Consider the following 17,621-nt stretch of genomic DNA (forward strand, 5'->3'; position numbering starts at 1 on the left):
AGGGCAGGTTGTATAATAGAGCTTTTTTTTCCTTTCCCTCAAGCCCTGCTCATCTGGGCATCAGGTTTCATTCTAGATGGTTGTGAGCCACCATGTGGTTGCTGGGAATTGAACTCAGGACCTCTAGAAGAAGAGTAGTCAGTGCTCTTAACTGCTGAGCCCCATTAGAGCATATAGCATCTCTGAATTCCTCTCATCTTGTTAGTGACAAGCCCTTGTCTTCTAGTTGTGACAGTAAAATCTGTCTCCAAATGTTTCCAGTTCTTATCTGGGGATCAAAATCACCACTGAGAAACATGTTGGTATAGTAGATGTTGAAGTGCTAAGTAGAACGAATATGCAAAGAACTATTGTAGTTAAGGCATGTCCAGGAAGAATGATTCCTGAGGGAGTGAGATTCCTCCCTCTTCCTCCAAGGCTGACTTGAAATTTCTTTTCTGCTTAAGACTCCCAAATGAAGAGGCATACAGGCATACACTACCACTCCCAACTCTGATACTGAGCTATATCCCCAACTCTATTTCTCTTTTAGAAAATTAAATTTATAATTTTGTTTTTGTATGTGTGGTATATGTACGTTTGTGGTGTTGTATGTACATGTGTGTGATGTGTGTTCTCAGATGATGGTCAGAGAAAGACTTCAGGCATTGTGTTCTGTCCTTTATTATTCCTTGAAGTTTTTTTTTTTAAGATTTACTTATTTTTATTATATGTAAGTACACTGTAGCTGTCTTCAGACACTCCAGAAGAGGGAGTCATATCTCATTTCGGGTGGTTGTGAGCCACCATGTGGTTGCTGGGATTTGAACTCTGGACCTTCGGAAGAGCAGTCGGGTGCTCTTACCCGCTGAGCCATCTCACCAGCCCCGATTATAACATTCTTAAGAGACTACTTTTTACTTCCATGAAAGTTTATTCTCAGAGTGGAACATTTGAGGATGATGGTGCAAATAGTATGCTTGCTGAGCCAGGTTTATAGTCAGGTGAGAATGTTGGCTGATTGGTAAGAAAGGTGCTGACATCAAAGTTAAAGGATTGGGATAAAAGTCGTTGGTGTTGGATGCAATCTATTTCTGGGTCAACCTGTACTTGTTGATAGTCACTTTCAATTCTTTTTTTTTCGAGACAGGGTTTCTCTGTATAGCCCAGGCTGTCTTGGAACTCTCTGTAGACTAGGCTGGCTTCGAACTCAGAAAATTGCCTGCCTTTGCCTCCCAAGTGCTGGGATTAAAGGCGTGGGCCACCACTGCCCAGTCCCTCAATTTTTCTGTTACTTTACATGTTTTTATAAGCCTGTGCAATGGCATAGTGAAGAAATTTGTTGCCATGGTTGATCTTCATTCATTCTTCTTTCTTTCTCTCTTTCTCTTTTTTAAAAATAACATTTATTTAATGTATGAGTGTTCTGCTGCCTATATACATCTACAGGCCAGATGAGGGCATCAGATCCCCTTATAGATGGTTGTGAGCTACCATGTGGTTGCTGGAAATTGAACACAGAACCTCTGGAAGAGCAGCCAGTGTTCTTTACTGCTGAGCCATCTCTCTAGCCCTTGCTTAGTTTTTTAAAGATTATCTTTGATAGCCCCTCCATATTTTTTTTGCATTAAAAAAAAACCCTATAACTGCTCAATACACCACTCTTTTAATACCTTCTCTGCTGGTAATATGGTATCATTATTCTGTGCTCCTTTGCACTTATTTTTAATCCTGTTTTATCTGTTTAAATACTCTTCCATAACTCTGTCCCTAGTGCTCTAATTATTTTGTCCTTGTTCTCTCGGAGTTCTTTTTGGCTCATTTTGGTGTTCTAGTTTAGTACGTAATAAGATGCATTCTTTCTGTGTAATATTTTTGCCTTAGTTTTAGCAGAACAGTTATCATGTATTCCTAATTTAGTGCCTCTCATAGGTCATGTAGTCCTAACAGCTTAGTAGAATCTCATTGAATTTTTAAAGTTTGTTCTTTGAAGCTTTGGATAGCAGCTAGCGGTCATAGATAAATTGACTGTAAACTAGGACGACTATTTATAAAACTACAAAAAGCACAAAGTATAGCACAGCTCTATGAGCCTATGTAAATCTTAGGCTATCCAATTGTGTTAGACTGCAGTAGAGTCAGAGACTTAGAACCAGAAAGGATCATAGAAATAATATTATTCTTAAACATAGTGAAAAAGAATTGCTGAATAGTAGGTCTGTGAACTCCTTGAGATATATGCAATATGTTAAGATTGTGCACAGGAGCAGTTCTTCAGGGTAAGAATTTATCACTTGAATGGATTCTCAAGGTATCTTGACTGAAGAAATACTCTCTTATGAGCTTGCAAAAAGTGACACATTAAACACTTGAGGCTCAAAGATTGTTTAGACAGGATATATGGCTGGCTTGGTCGTTGTTATTCATAGTAATGATCCTGACCAAACAGGAAACTTATAGGTAGATAAGCTGTGCTGTGCTTAACAAATGGGAAATGAAGAATATGGAAGAGGTGCTGAAGAGATGCACTGGTTGCTCTTCTGAAGATCTGGGTTTAGTTCCTAGCACTCATAGGACAGCTTACAGCCATCTGAAACTCTAGTTCCAGGGGATCTCACCCACTTTTTTGACCTGTGGTGGGCACACCAGTCACACACACGGTGCACATACTTACATGTAGGCAAAATACTGATACCCAAGATAAAAATAAACCTTAAATTTTTAAAAAGAAGCATCTGAAACAGAAAATATTTCTGTCTCTAATTAAAATGAACTTTTAAGAATTTACCATTTGGGCTGGGGAGATACATCAATGGTAAAGTGCTTGTTGCTCTTTGAGAGGACCTGAATTTGATTCTCAGGACATACAGCAGGAAGTTTATAGAGGAGATCTAATGCTCTCTTCTGTCCTCTCTAGGTCCCTGACATATACACATATTTATAAATTAAACAAAGAACCATTTAGGGGCTGGGGCTATAGCCCAGTTGATAAAGTGCTTGCTTAGCTCTTCAACATTTAATAAAGAAGGTGTGGTGGGACATGTAATTCTAGCACTCAAGAGATAGAGACAGGGGATCAACAGTTCAAGGTCATTCTTGGCTGTATGGGGAATTTGCGGTCAGTGTGGACTAGAGCCCTTGTTTAAGAAAGAGAAGGGGGTGGGGGTGGAGAGATGGCTCAGTGGTTAAATAAATAAATAAATCTTAAAAGAGGAGGGATCATTAGGTTTAGAGCTATCATTCTCTGTCTATCTGTTCATCCATCCATATATCTCTCCATCTCTCTATGCTTAACATGCTTGAGGCTTTGTCTTTAATTTGTGTGTGTGTGTGTGTGTGTGTGTATACACTCATAAATATGGCTAGTTGATTGTGGTGTTGGGGATGGAATTAGGGCTTTGCATTTGTTTGCATTTGTTTAGCATTATTCACTACTACATTCCCAATTTCCAAGTTAAATATTTACATTTAGTTCATTCAGAGTTTTGTACTGCCAAAGCATGGGTGGGGGTTGGGGAGGTGGGATGTAATTGATTTTTCAAGACAGGGTTTCTCTGTTTAACAGTCCTGGCTGTCCTAGCTTTGTAGACCAGTCTGGCCTAGAATTCACAAGAAATCTGCCTACCTCTGCCTCCCAAGTGCTGAGATTAAGGGTGTGTACCACCATGCTTGCCTTCAGAGCATTTTCTAACCAGAGATTCAACATCAAGGCAAAGATGCTTCCATATTTTTGTTTTCTTTCCCTGATAGTCACTCACCTTTCATTCTGTCTTATTTGTCAGTTTGTATATTGTGTCAATTTGTCTTTATTTTTTCCTCTAATTTTAATGTGTATGGGTGTTTTGCCCTCATATATCCCTATATGTGGTCTGTGAACCACATGTGTGTTCTGTGTCTGAGGAGGCCAGAAGAAGGCATCAGATCATCTGGAACTGGAGTTACAGATAGTTGTGAGTCACCATGTGGGTGCTGAAAGTTAACCTGGGTTCTTTTGAAGAGCAATCAGTGCTCTTAACCACTGAGCGAATCACTGAGTGATCTCTCCAGCCCTTCCTTCCTTCCTTTCTTTCTTTCTTTTTCTTTCTTTCTTTCTTTCTTTCTTTCTTTCTTTCTTTCTTTCTTTCTTTCTTTCTTTCTTTCTTTCTTTTTTAAAAGAGAGTTTCTCTGTGTAGCCCTGTCTGTTTTGGAACTCACTTTGTAGACTAGGCCCACTTTGAACTCAGAGATCCACCTGCCTCTGTTACCTGAGTGGTGGGACTAAAGGTGTGCACCACCACTGCCTAGCTAGCCCCTTGTTTTGTTTAAGATGAGGGTCTCATGAAATTCACTGTCCTCAAACTTGCTTACGTAAAACTAGTCCTCCTAGTTCCCTCCTACTCCCAAATGCTGGAATTACAGGTGTTCATCATCATGCTTGACTTGGATTTTTCTATTCTGGATATTTCATTAAGTGGAATCATAAAATATATAACCTCTTGTATATGGCACTTTTTTTGTAGCATGTATCACTGCTATACCTTTTTATGTCTATTGATCTGTTGACAAGTTAAGCTGTTTTTGTTTGTTTGTTTGATTAATTGATTTGGTTTTGAGACAGTGTCTCTCTGTATAGTTCTGGCTACCTCATTTGTAGATCAGGGTGGCCTCAAATTTACAGAGATCTGCCTGTCACTGTGTCTGTGCTGGGATCAAAGACATGCACCACCATACAGCTTAGGCTGGTTTGTTTGTTTGTTTATAATCAATTGTAGATTGTAAGTGATGCTGTTGTCCACATGCTTGTTAAATGTATACCTATTTTCAGGCCTTTTTGAGTATATATCTTAGAAGTTGTTTTTATAGCCATCCTAGTGAGTATAAAGTTGTACTTCTTGTAGGTTTGATTTCATTTCTCTAGTGATTAAAAATGCTGACCATTTTTGTATGCTTTCAGTTATTTGCATAATACACACATATTTAAGATAGAGTTTCTTACATATGTTAAAATGGCTTGACTTGAAATCAAAATCCTCCTGCCTCAGCCTCTAGAGTACTGGCATCACAAATATTTTCTAACATACTTAGCTATAAAATATTTTTTTATATAGCTCAGGTAGGCCTCAAACTTACTTGAACATTGTGATTCTCCTCCTACTGTGTCCCATGCTGCCTTCATCTCCCCCATTGTGGCATTATGGCCTCCACTCCCAGTTTTGTGCTGAGGATTGAACCCAAGACTTTGCATTCTAGGCAGATACTCCTAACTGACCTTTATCCCCAGTCCTCTAGTTTGGGTTTTTTCTTTAGATATGTCAGTATTACCCTTTGACTTGGTGTTAAAAGATGACCAGTTTTCTCCATTAAATAGAAAAGGACAATTAGTCCTTTGGGACGTGGTTGAGAGGGTTAATACTTGTATGTTTCAAGTTCCATCTCTAGTTCTGCCAAAAAAATAAAAATAGTGGACAGTTGATGAAATTACAGGTATTTACTTGATTTCAAATGGCTTGTATAAAAAATATGTAGCATGCAAACAAATGTACTAGATAGTTTTGTGTCAGCTTGACCAACTAGAATTATCTGGAAGGAGGGAATCCTTAATTTAGAAAATGCCTCCATAAGATCCAGCAGTAGGGCATTTTCTTAATTAGTGATAGATGGAGGGGGGTGGGTAGCCTATTGTAAGGCCTGGGTTCTGAGCAAGTGATGGTGGCACATGCCTTTAATCCCAGAACTTTGTGCATTCTAGGCATATACTCCCAACTGATCTGTTCTAGGAACGCCAGGGCTATTGTAGAGAGAAACCCTGCCTTGTAGGGAGATGGGGGAGTGGGCATAAGAAAAAGAAAGAAACAAGAGTTGGGACTCTACTGGGCAGTGGTGGCACATACCTTTAATCCCAGCACTTGGGAGGCAGAGGCAGATGGATTTCTGAGTTTGAGGCCAGACTGGTCTACAGGACAGCCAGGGCTACACAGAGAAACTCTGTCTTGAAAGACATTAAAAAAAAAAAAAAAATCCTTCACACTCACAGCAATCATTGACCTAATAATCTTTTGTTGTTTAAATTTTGCCCACAGTTATTCAAAGATTGTGGATTTTGTTTTGTTTTTGACACAGGGTTTTGTGGATCTGGCAAGCCCAGAGCTAACTTTGTAGACCAGGCTTGCCTGTGCTTCCTGAGTGCCAGCATCAAAGGTGTGTGCCACCACTATTGGCTTATTGTCAGATTAAAAACAAACAAACTGGGCTGGAGAGATGGCTCATCGGTTAAGAGCACTGACTGCTCTTCCACAGGTCCTGAGTTCAATTCCCAGCAACCACATGGTGGCTCACAACCATCTGTAATGGGATCTGATGGCCCTTTCTGGTGTGTCTGAAGACAGCTACAGTGTGCTCATATAAATAAAATAAAAAAACAAAAAAACAAAAAAAAGCAAACAAACTTTGTGTTTGTGTATGTATGTGTGTATTTATGTGTACCTGCCTTAGCATAAGTACATGTACTTGTGCTTGTAGATGCCTGACAAAGCCAGATAAGCATCTTTTCCCTTGGAGCTTAAGTTATAGGCAGTTGTGAGGCACTTGATGTGATTGCTGGAAACTGAACTTTGGTCTTTTGAAAGAGCAGCAAGTGTTCTTAACTGCTGAGCCATCTCTTAGCTGCACCCCCCCCCCCAAGAAGCCACCAATGCTATGATTGTCTAAGTAGTCTCCTAGTGGTAGTTAGTGTGTATAAAGAAAATCATGTTTATTACATTGTCAGTGTTCTGAGTATTTAAGCCCAGTTCTCTTTAGATAGGTATGGTGGCACATATCTGTAATTCTAACACTGGGGAAGCTGAGGTAAGAGACCCAGACAGAATCTCAGAGAGTTCAAGGCCAGCCTGAGCTACACAACCAAATGCTGATAGTACTGATATGATAGTTAATGTATATAACTCTTTAACAATAGTGATATTTATATCAATATAGGATTTTATACTTTCACAGTGTTTCTCTCATATCTATCTATCTATGCAAAAAGGAAAGGGAAGGACATGACTGCTCCTAGGTATGTTGAAGGAGAGAGTTTATTATAGGTATGTGTAAGAGCATAGCCAGAAGCAGTCATATTTGGGAGTCCAGAGTGGTCATGACCCTGAACCGAATGGAGAGATGGGAAGAGGGAGGAAAAAGAGAAGAGGGATCCAAATATAACAGCCAAAGTGGGTATGCAGGAATGTGGAAGCCAGAGGAGACTGTCAGGTGTCTTCTTCAGGTGTCTTTATACTTTGAGGCAAGACTATCTTGGAGCTTCCTTTTTAGACTGCTAGCCAGTAAGCCTCAGTAACCTTGTTTCAAGTCCTCCCAGTGCTGTAGAGCAGGGGAATTTCTGAATTCAAGGCCAGCCAGAGTGAGTTCCTGGACAGGCTTACAAAAACAACAACAAAAAAATGTCTCAAAAAACCAAAAAAGTCCAGGTGGTGGTGGCGCATGCCTTTAATCCCAGCACTTGAGAGGCAGAGGCAGGTGGATTTCTGAGTGCGAGGCCAGCCTGGTCTACAAAGTGAGTTCCAGGGCAGCCAGGGCTACACAGAGGAACCCTGTCTTGAAAAACCAAACAAAAACAAAAACCAAAAAAGACAAAGTATCATATAGTCCAGGCTGGCTTCAATGTTCACTCCTTCTGGATCATCCTGCCTCTAGTTCTTGAGTTACTGGTAAAATTACAGGTATGTGTACCTGGCTATATTCTTATTGTTCAATTTTTCATGAAATAATCAAAGTTAGCATTAAGTAATGGTATTTTATTTTATTTTTTAAAAAGATTTATTTATTATGTGTACAGCACTCTGCCTACATGTACATCTGCAGGCCAGAAAAGGGCACCAGATCTCATTGTAAATGGTTGTGAGCCATCATGAGGTTGCTGGGAATTGAACTCAGGACACCAGTGCTCTTAACCTATTTTAAACCAGATTAAGTTTGTACTATTAAATGTGAAGAACTTTACCATTGTAATTTTCAAATGTAAGAAGGCAAAAGAGAATGGAAAAAGAAAAAGAAAAGAAGACTATGTTTTGTGTGTGTATAAATAATATGTAAACATACAGCACCATTTTCTAGCTCTTGCATAGCATGTTAAAAGTTTGAGATTAGCCGGGCGTGGTGGTGCACGCCTTTAATCCCAGCACTCCGGAGGCAGAGGCAGGCGGATTTCTGAGTTGGAGGCCAGCCTGGTCTACAAAGTGAGTTCCAGGACAGCCAAGGCTACACAGAGAAACCCTGTCTCGAAAAACCAAAAAAAAAAAAAAAAAAAAAAAAGTTTGAGATTTAGCTCAAAACATTTTTCTCCGTAATCTGTCCTGGAAGGTTGGAGTATAAAGAATAAGTTTTGATATAGATTTATAGGGATATTGGTAAAAATGAAAGGAGGGAAGCAGAGAGAGAGACAAAGAGAAAGGAGGGAGAGAGGAAGACATTGAACATACATGTAAGGATTCAGATGATAACAGCTATATTTTAATGTATTAATCAGATGAATTAAGTTTATGAGAAACCAGTTGTCTATGTTAAACTTAGACTTTCTTCTGCATGTTCTTTTTAAATTTTAGTTTGTAGGAAAGATAAGAGATCGATACACAAATCAGTCTAACATGTGCTTGCTGTGACACATGTGAAGGTCAGAGGTCAACTTTTGAGAGTTGCTTCTTCTACCTTGTGTTACATCTTAGAAGCTTCTGTATGTGACTTTCTCTTTTTTTTTTTTTTTTTTTTTTTTTTTGGTTTTTTGAGACAGGGTTTCTCTGTATAGCCCTGGCTGTCCTGGAACTCCCTCTGTTTACCAGGCTGGCCTCGAACTCAGAAATCCGCCTGCCTCTGCCTCCCGAGTGCTGGGATTAAAGGCGTGCACCACCACACCTGGCTTGTGTGTATTTTCTTGTACATTAACATCAATAATAAAAGAAATTCCTGCTGTAAAAAGATACCTTCCGGTCTGGAGAGATGGCTCAGCGGTTAAGAGCACTGACTGTTCTTCCAGAGGTCCTGAGTTCAAATCCCAGCAACCACATGGTGGCTCACAACCATCTGTAATGAGATCGGATGCCCTCTTCTGGTGTGTCTGAGGACAGCTACAGTGTACTTACATATAATAAATAAATAAATCTTAAAAAAAAAAAGAGATAACCTTCCAAATACATTGTGGGCTATTGTAATTGTGTGTGTATATGGGGGGTAGGGGTATTAAATTTTGTTACTCTTTAAATTATGTGTATATATATGTGTGGGGTGGTGGATGTGTGTCTGCAGCTGTGTATATACACAAATCAGAAGAGGATATCAAGTCTCCAAAGATAAAATTATGGCATTTGTAAGTTGCCCAGTCGTTGGTGCTAGGAATCAATGCAGGTCCTCTAGAAGAACAGTATATGTACTTAACTAATGAGCAATCTCTTCAGTACTTTGTTTTGTTTATTAAGAATATACCTCAGGGGAATTGGAGAGGTGGCTCAGTGGTTAAGAGCACTGACTGTTCAGTTCCCAGCACCAATAGGCCAGCTTTGCAACTGTAACTCTAGTTTCAGGGGATCCAGCATCCTCACACATACATGCATATAGGCAAAACACCAGTACATACAAAATAAAAATAAGTTTAAAAAAAAAAAAAAAAAAGAAGACATCTCAGTATGTGGTCATGGCTGGTCTGGAATGCACAAAAGATCTGTCTGCCACTGCTTCCTAAGTGTTGGGTTATCATGTATTCTTTTAATAGTCTGTTGATTGTCTCTTCTGCTTGCTTTGTGACAGTTGGATAAGTTAAGCAGTAGAAAGCTTCCTAAGTTTTAAAAAGTGTGGCTAACATTTAAATGATTGGAGTTGTAGAAGGCTTTGCTTTTAAAGTGCCACAGGGGATTGTGATGAGCTAATGCAATCAAAGATTAGACTGTTTTTAATGTTCTAGACCTGATACAGTTTTGTAGATAACGTCTGCAGATGATCCTTTAATTATTCTTAGCAACTCTTAAATTTTCTTTTTCCCCCCTCTCTTATTTTCCTAGTTTATGCCAGCGTGGCTTCATTCATACAGATGAACCAAGCATTGGGATAGCAGTATAAAATTAGAATCAGACAGCTGACTGCTCAGCAGGATGCCATCAACTAACAGAGCAGGCAGTCTAAAGGACCCAGAAATTGCAGAGCTCTTCTTCAAAGAAGATCCGGAAAAGCTCTTCACAGATCTCAGAGAAATCGGCCATGGGAGCTTTGGAGCAGTATATTTTGTGAGTTAAAGGCTTGATACCAGGGATGTTGGAGTAAAAACTGGTAAAGAGATGAGAAATTTGCTGAGTTGGAAAACAAACCTGATCTTACACTGCTTTTTACACTATATATGTCAAGCATGCATTATGCAAGCAATGACTTTTTGCATCTGACCTCAGTTGGATGTCCTCCAATTCAGTGCCATTTCAAAACTACCTAGAGATACTCCATCTAGGCCCAGTCCTATGGAAATCCTTCCACTTTGAGATGCCAATTGAAAGCTCTAGGTTGTACTTCATTAACTATGGAATTAAGATCCTCCAGCCCATTCCCTGGGTGTAATTAAGTTTTTTTTTGTTTTGTTTTGTTTTTTGTTTTTTTAAAAACATGTTGATTTCTTGTATTTTAGATTTGTTTATTTATTTATTTCATGTATATGAGTACACTGTAGCTGTCTCCAGACACTCCAGAAGAGGGCATCAGATCCCATTACAGATGGTTGTAGTCACCATGTGGTTGCTGGGAATTGAACTCAGGACCTTTCAGAAGAACAGTCAGTGCCCTTAAGCCGTCTCTCCAGCCTCCAATTCTTCCTTTTTAGTCCTTCTTTCTCTCCTCTGTCTCCTTTCTTTTTCCCCTCTCTCCCTCTCTAAAACTTTCATCCTCACCTTTTCCTTACACTGCCCAATCAGACGCTCTAGCCTTTTTTTGACCAGTTAAGGTGGAGAGCAGGTACACACTAAGTCGCCTGAGTCACCTGTGATTGATCCAGTCCTCCAAAGCAGCTCCTCTTGAGAAAGCAGAATTAGCATCAACATCCAAACCGCACCAAGTCCATTCACAATGTTATTCCGCAGACCCTGGAATGACTCTGAGATGCAATCTTCCTTGGAAAACTGTCATTTTAATAGAACAGTCTTTGTCTTGCTGCCTTACTGTAGTTTCCTTACTTTTCCATAGCCTGCTGGCTTAAATCGCCGTCAGAAAGCTTCAGGACCCTCATTCTGTAATACAGAATGCTATTTTAAGGTCAACCATATGACCATTCTTTTGAGTTTTTGTTCTTTGTACACATTAATAATTTGTATGTTTTCTCTCTCCCTTTTCTCAATTGCCAGTTCATTTTATAGACTAAAAGTATCGAACTGTTTGAAGAAAAAGACACAATTTAAAACTTACCTATATTGTTTTCATTTATATCCACTTACTCATTACTCCCACTTCTCATCCTCGAAACTGAAGCTAATACTGAATCTTATAATTTAATACCTTAGTTAAAATACTTCCCATGTTCTGTGGCCACAATTTTTGTTTTTTGAGGTGGGGTAACAAAACTAGCATACATTTCACTTTCCTTCTTTATAATTTTACAAATAGAAATCTTGTTCATACTGGAGATTTTTAGCAACAACAGAGCTGCTGCTTCTTATTTTTGAGACAAGGTCTCTTTATATAGCCCTGGCTGTCCTGGAACTCACTATGTAGTCCAGGCTGACTTTGAACTCACAGAGATCGCTTGCTTCTGCTTTCCGAGTGCTAGGATTAAAAGCGTACCACAGTACCTGGTTACCATACTTTTTCTTAATACAGTTGAGAATATTTTTAAATATTCATTTATTGTTTTTTAAAGTGTGTGCATGTATGCATTTGTGCCTTCATGAGTTTTTGTGTTCAGTGTGCACCCACATGTCCATGCAAGCCAGAAAAGGGCATCAGATCCTCTGAAACTGGAGTTCTACTTGGTTATAAGCCCTCTGATGTGGGTGCTAGGAACCAAACCAGTTTTTTATGAGAGTAATCAGAACTCTTATCCAATGATTTGTCTCTCCAGCCCCCAGGATATAATTTTCATTATCACATTTTTTCTTTTTCTGTCTCGTTGTGTGTGTGTGTGTGAATGTGTGTGTGCAGTTTTTAATTGTGTTGACAAGGATGTCCATCAGCATGTTGAGTCATTTAGATCATCTATGTCATTTGTCTAAGAGTTTACCCAGAGCTCACTGTTACGGCTATCTTTTTTTTTTTTAAAGATTTATTTATTTATTATTATATGTAAGTACACTGTAGATGTCTTCAGACACTCCAGAAGAGGGCACCAGATCTTGTTACAGATGGTTATGAGCCACCATGTGGTTGCTGGGATTTGAACTCTGGACCTTTGGAAGAGCATTCGGGTGCTCTTACCCACAGAACCATCTCACCAGCCCCCTGTTACGGCTATCTTATTAACCAGCATACTGTTGTGATCCTTTGTCCTTTCAGAGTTGAAATTATAGGCTGGCCATTAAATCTACTCAGTATTTTCGTTGGTTTTGTAGGGATCCATACTCTGCTCCTCTCTCCACTCCTTATACTGTCTTGTGTTGTAGGTGTTATAACCAGTAAGCTGTCTCCCCAGCCCTTATTGGTACTTTGTTGTTGAGACAGGTTTTCTTCATGAAGCCCTGGCCACCCTGGAAATTCAGTATAGATCAGGCTGGGCTTGAACTCCTACAGATCTGCCTCCTTCTATCTTTCAGATGCTAAGATTAAAAGCATATAGCACCATGCCTGGCTTATTTTCATATTTTTTCCTCAAAGGAAAAAATTTTCTCTTTGGCATATCAGGATTGCTGTTATCTTATGCCTCTTATATTTTCATATTGTTATTATGTAAATCAATGATTGTTTAAACATAAGGATTAGATAACCATGACAAATCATCAAGGTGCTACTAAGTCACATATGGTCGGCAGGGTGTGCATCACAGGTATGTTGGACAGAAGAATGATACATGTCCTAGCCATGTGGGAAATACTACTGCAAATGGCATATGATTTCACATTTTTTTTAAAGAAATATTTATTTTATATATGTGAGTACACTGCTGCTGTTTTCAGACACACCAGAAGAGGGCATCTTTGGAATTGCAACAAATGTTTTTAACTACTGAACTATCTCTCTCGCCCTAATCTTAGGTATATAGCTTTATATTTTAAATAGACTTCTGTCTAGAATATATAAAGAACTCTTAGAACTCAATAATAAAGATTCATAGTTTAGAAAATGAGTATTAGAAATATTCGATTTAAAATAAAAGGTGTTGAGTATCATTAGTCATGAACTTTGAAATATTTTATTAAGTATAACCACAAAAGTCCATATGTGGTTCCTTTTAAATTAGATGTCCTCATAGGCAAAGCTCCAGGCATAGAACAGGTGTATTATTGCTTAGAGAAGGTAAAATAGGAGAATGATAGGTAAATATGGTATAGGGATAAGCCAGCCATAGTTATAAACACCTCAGTATCAGTATTCAGGAAACTGAGGTAGGAACATTTCAAATAGGAGTCCAGTATAGGATATACTAGTGAATTTAAGGCTAGCCTGCATATATATATTTAAAGACTGTAAAAAAAAACAACGAAAATAAACAAAAATACACTCCAAGCCTTATAGATGTGATTTGTTGTTATTAAGACTTAATTTTCTAATTTTGATTTTTTAAATGTTGGTTTTCCTTACAATAGGGATGATTTGGAAGTAATCTTTTCTAAACTTTCAGCCTTTAAGTTTATATGTGGTGGCGCACGCCTTTGATCCCAGCACTCAGGAGGCAGAGGCAGAGGCAGATAGATTTCTGAGATTGAGGCTAACCAGGTCTACATAGCTAGCTACATAGCCAACTACAGCCAAGACTATATAGTGAAGCCTGGTCTCAAAACAACTAAGACAAAATTATGAAATATTTCCCCAGTATCAAATTCTGTGTTTATATTTTATCCTGCTAATTTCTTTCATGATATATAATTCAGGGTAAACAATACTTCTTTACATTTATTTACTTTGTTGAGGGGACCTTGGAAGTCAGAGGACAACTTGTAGAAGTCTGTTTTCTCTTTCCTTGTTGTGGGTCTCAGGAATTAAACCAGGTCATCATGTTTGGTGGCGAATGACTTAACCTGCTGAGCCATATCTGCATCCCCATGTGCTATAAAATTTAGTTTAATTTTAGAGTCTTCCTGTTTTTATTTATAAATCAAATTGGTGTATAACTTTAATAGGTTTTAGTTGTAGGTTCATATCGCATTCTTTTTTTTTTTTCTTTTTTTTTTGGTTTTTCGAGGCAGGGTTTCTCTGTGTAGCCTTGGCTGTCCTGGAACTCACTCTGTAGACCAGGCTGGCCTCGAACTCAGAAATCTGCCTGCCTCTGCCTCCCGAGTGCTGGGATTAAAGGCGTGTGCCACCACGCCCGGCTCATATTGCATTCTTATGAGACAGCTTTTCTTCCTTTATTTCCCCCCTAAGACAGGGTTTTCCTGTGCAGCCCTTGCTGTCCTAAACCTTGCTGTGTAGATCACACTGGCATTGAACTCAGAGATCTACCTCCCTCTGCCTAAAAAGGGATTAAAGGCATATGCCAGCACCACCTGTCTTTCTTCCCTTTTATATATATATTAAAAGATAACTCCCCTTCCCACTCCCCCCACCTCCCCATCTCCCTCCATGTGTGTGTTCAGGTGCATCTTTATGTGTAAAGACCAGAGATCTATTTCAGGAGCAGTCCACCTTGTTTTGTTTTATCCATTTTTATTTTCTGAGTATGGGTGTGTTGCCTGCATACATTTATGTACACCATGTATGTGAAAGCCAAAGAAATACCAATCTCACCGAGCTGGAGTTACAGGTGGTTGTTAGTTGCCGTTATGTTTGCTGGGAATTGAACTCCAGCCCCAAGCACTCTTAACCATGAAGCCATCTCTCTAGCCCTCTAGCCCTGTTTGTTACCTTACAGAGTGACTTTTGTATGTGACAAGAGCAGCTGACAGTTACTTAACAAAAGTTTGTAGTGAAATTTTTTATTAACTATAGCTCTGAGTTGTTATTAGATCCTTAGACTCCTGTTTAATTTCTTTTGACTCACATCTTCCCTGTTCTTTTGCCGCTAACGGTAATTTTGATATTTTTTGAACTAGTTAATACACCTTTATTTTTAAAGAAATAATGTCTCAGATTCGATCTTTTAGTTTCTGTTTTATAATGATTCTATCTTTGTTTTTCCTTTTAAGGCACGAGATGTGCGTACTAATGAAGTGGTGGCCATCAAGAAAATGTCTTATAGTGGAAAGCAGTCTACTGAGGTAGGTTAATTATATACATGTTTTTAGCATGTTAGGAAAATATACTGGTTGGTCTGTTTGTTGCTTTGTTTATTTTAGAGACAGAATTTTTCTGTGTAGCCCTGAGTGTCCTGGAATTTAACTTTGTAGACTAGGCTGGCCTTTGGCCTTGAACTCAGAGTTCCATCTGATCTTGCCTCTTTAGTATTGAGATTAAAGGCATGTGCCACCACTCCCCAGATAGATGGGTTTTAAAGGAAGAAAGAGGATAGGATAGGATAGGATAGGGAGGGAGGTTGAATGTGGGTTTAGGGTGGGGGTTAATATGATCAAAGTACATTTTATGAAATGTTCAAGAAATTAATAAATTAGTTTTAACTAATAATTTTAAAGTAATCATATTTAAAGAAAATGTTGGACTTCTGAGGGAAAGAATACCCATGTGTTATATAATTGTCAATTTGCTTGATATAATTTAAGATTTATTTCTATTTTATGTACAAGAGTGTTTGCCTGTATGTATGTATGTATGTATGTATGTATGTATGTATGTATACTTTGTATATACCTGGTGCCTTTGAAGGCCAGAAAAAGGTAGATCTCCTACAACTGCAGTTAAATATAGTTATGAGCTGCCATATGTGTACTAGGATTTGAACTCAGGTTTTCTGGAAGAGCAACAAGTGCTTTTAATTTCAGAGAGCCTTTAAAACTTAGGACCCATTGATTATGTCTATTATTAAACTGAAGTTTGTCCTTAAATATTTTGTGTTGTATTAAGCAACAAGCTGAGTACAATTCATTTAAACTTTATTTTGGCATTTCACATAGAGATCATAAAGTTGTATGGTCTAATCTTTTTTTATAGTAACTAGTTTTTTCTTATGTATTGTTATCAGCTGTTCATAATTCTTCCTCCTATTCCTTTTTTTTCCTCCCTCCACATAGAAATGGCAGGATATTATTAAGGAAGTCAAGTTTCTACAAAGAATAAAACATCCCAACAGTATAGAATACAAAGGCTGCTATTTACGTGAACACACAGCATGGGTTGGTATTTATTCTCTTCTTGGTGTAAATTAGTTGTTTTTGGTTTAGCATGACTTAATTCAAAATGTCTACGACTAATTATATGAAGACGCACGCACACCTGAGACATTAGCTCATCCTGGGAGAGAAGGACTGTATTTCTGCAACTCTTAGAAGAGAAACATGCAAAACCTTTCTCCAGAGTTCATTCATACCTTCAGGAATAACATCTTAAGAGAAGTGCCATTATTTGAGAATGAAAGTGAACATATCTTTTTGAAATAAATGTGTGTTAGTATATTTAAATACAAAGATCCTGGTGAAGTTTTGATACATCCTGGTGAAATTTGGGATGACAGGATTCCTTGGCTAAAAAGGAGAGAATTATGACTTGTATTATAAGAAGTAGATTAATTGTAGGTGTAATTATACAATTATAAATGTATTTATATTATAGCAAAGTATATATACAATACACAGCTTATAATTGGTTTCATGTTAACATATTGTCTTAGTTAGGGTTTTACTGCTATGAACAGACACCATGACCAAGGAAAGTCTTATAAAAACCAACATTTAATTGGAGCTGGCTTACAGGTTCAGAGGTTCAGTCCATTATCATCAAGGTGGGAGCATGGCAGCATCCAGGCTGTCATGGCACAGGCAGACTTGAGAGTTTTACGTCTTCATCCAAAGGATGCTAGTGGAAGACTGACTTCCAGGCAACTAGGGTGAGGATCTTATATCCACACCCACAGTGACACACCCATCCCAACCAGGTCACACCTATTCCAACAAGGCCACACCTTCAGATGGTGCCACTCCCTGGTCCAAGGATATACAAACAATCACACATATTAAAAGACAAATACCATTGGCTTACATTTTTTGGATAGTTTTAAGATAAGATCTTGCTATGTAGCCTAGGCTGTCCTGGAACTCACTGTATGTAGTCTATGCGGGCATTAGATTTTCTTCCTTGGCATCCCAATTACTTGAAATATTGGCATGTGTCATCATGCCTCTTTTGCGTAATTTTATATAAGTTTAACAAACTACTCAATATACAACCTACTGTAAAAAGTAGATGCTAGCTGGGCAGTGGTGACGCAAGCCACCCAGCACTCTGGAGGCAGAGGCAGGCGGATTTCTGAGTTCGAGGCCAGCCTGGTCTACAGAGTGAGTTCCAGGACAGCTAGGCTTACACAGAGAAACCCTGTCTCGAAAAACCAAAAAAAAAGAAAAAGATGATAGCTAAAGTTTGTTTTCCTTTAGAATGAATGAGACTGT

At 38.6% G+C, this 17,621-nt stretch overlaps 1 protein-coding gene across 5 annotated transcripts in view; it reads left to right on the forward strand.

The window, feature by feature from the left end:
• Positions 1 to 17,621, forward strand: part of Taok1 (TAO kinase 1) — a 72,238-nt gene that overhangs the window by 15,244 nt on the left and 39,373 nt on the right. For all 5 annotated transcript variants that reach the window (XM_029483185.1, XM_029483183.1, XM_029483184.1 and 2 more), the window contains 3 exons: positions 10,002 to 10,223; positions 15,252 to 15,323; positions 16,251 to 16,352. In XM_029483185.1, the coding sequence (XP_029339045.1) occupies positions 10,092 to 10,223; positions 15,252 to 15,323; positions 16,251 to 16,352 (306 nt within the window). In that variant the 5' untranslated portion in view covers positions 10,002 to 10,091. The remainder of the gene's footprint in view (positions 1 to 10,001; positions 10,224 to 15,251; positions 15,324 to 16,250; positions 16,353 to 17,621) is intronic.

Source organism: Mus caroli, unplaced genomic scaffold (genome assembly GCF_978045245.1).
Source record: "Mus caroli unplaced genomic scaffold, Mus_caroli_1 scaffold_13, whole genome shotgun sequence".
NCBI classification, from domain to species: Eukaryota; Metazoa; Chordata; class Mammalia; order Rodentia; family Muridae; genus Mus; species Mus caroli.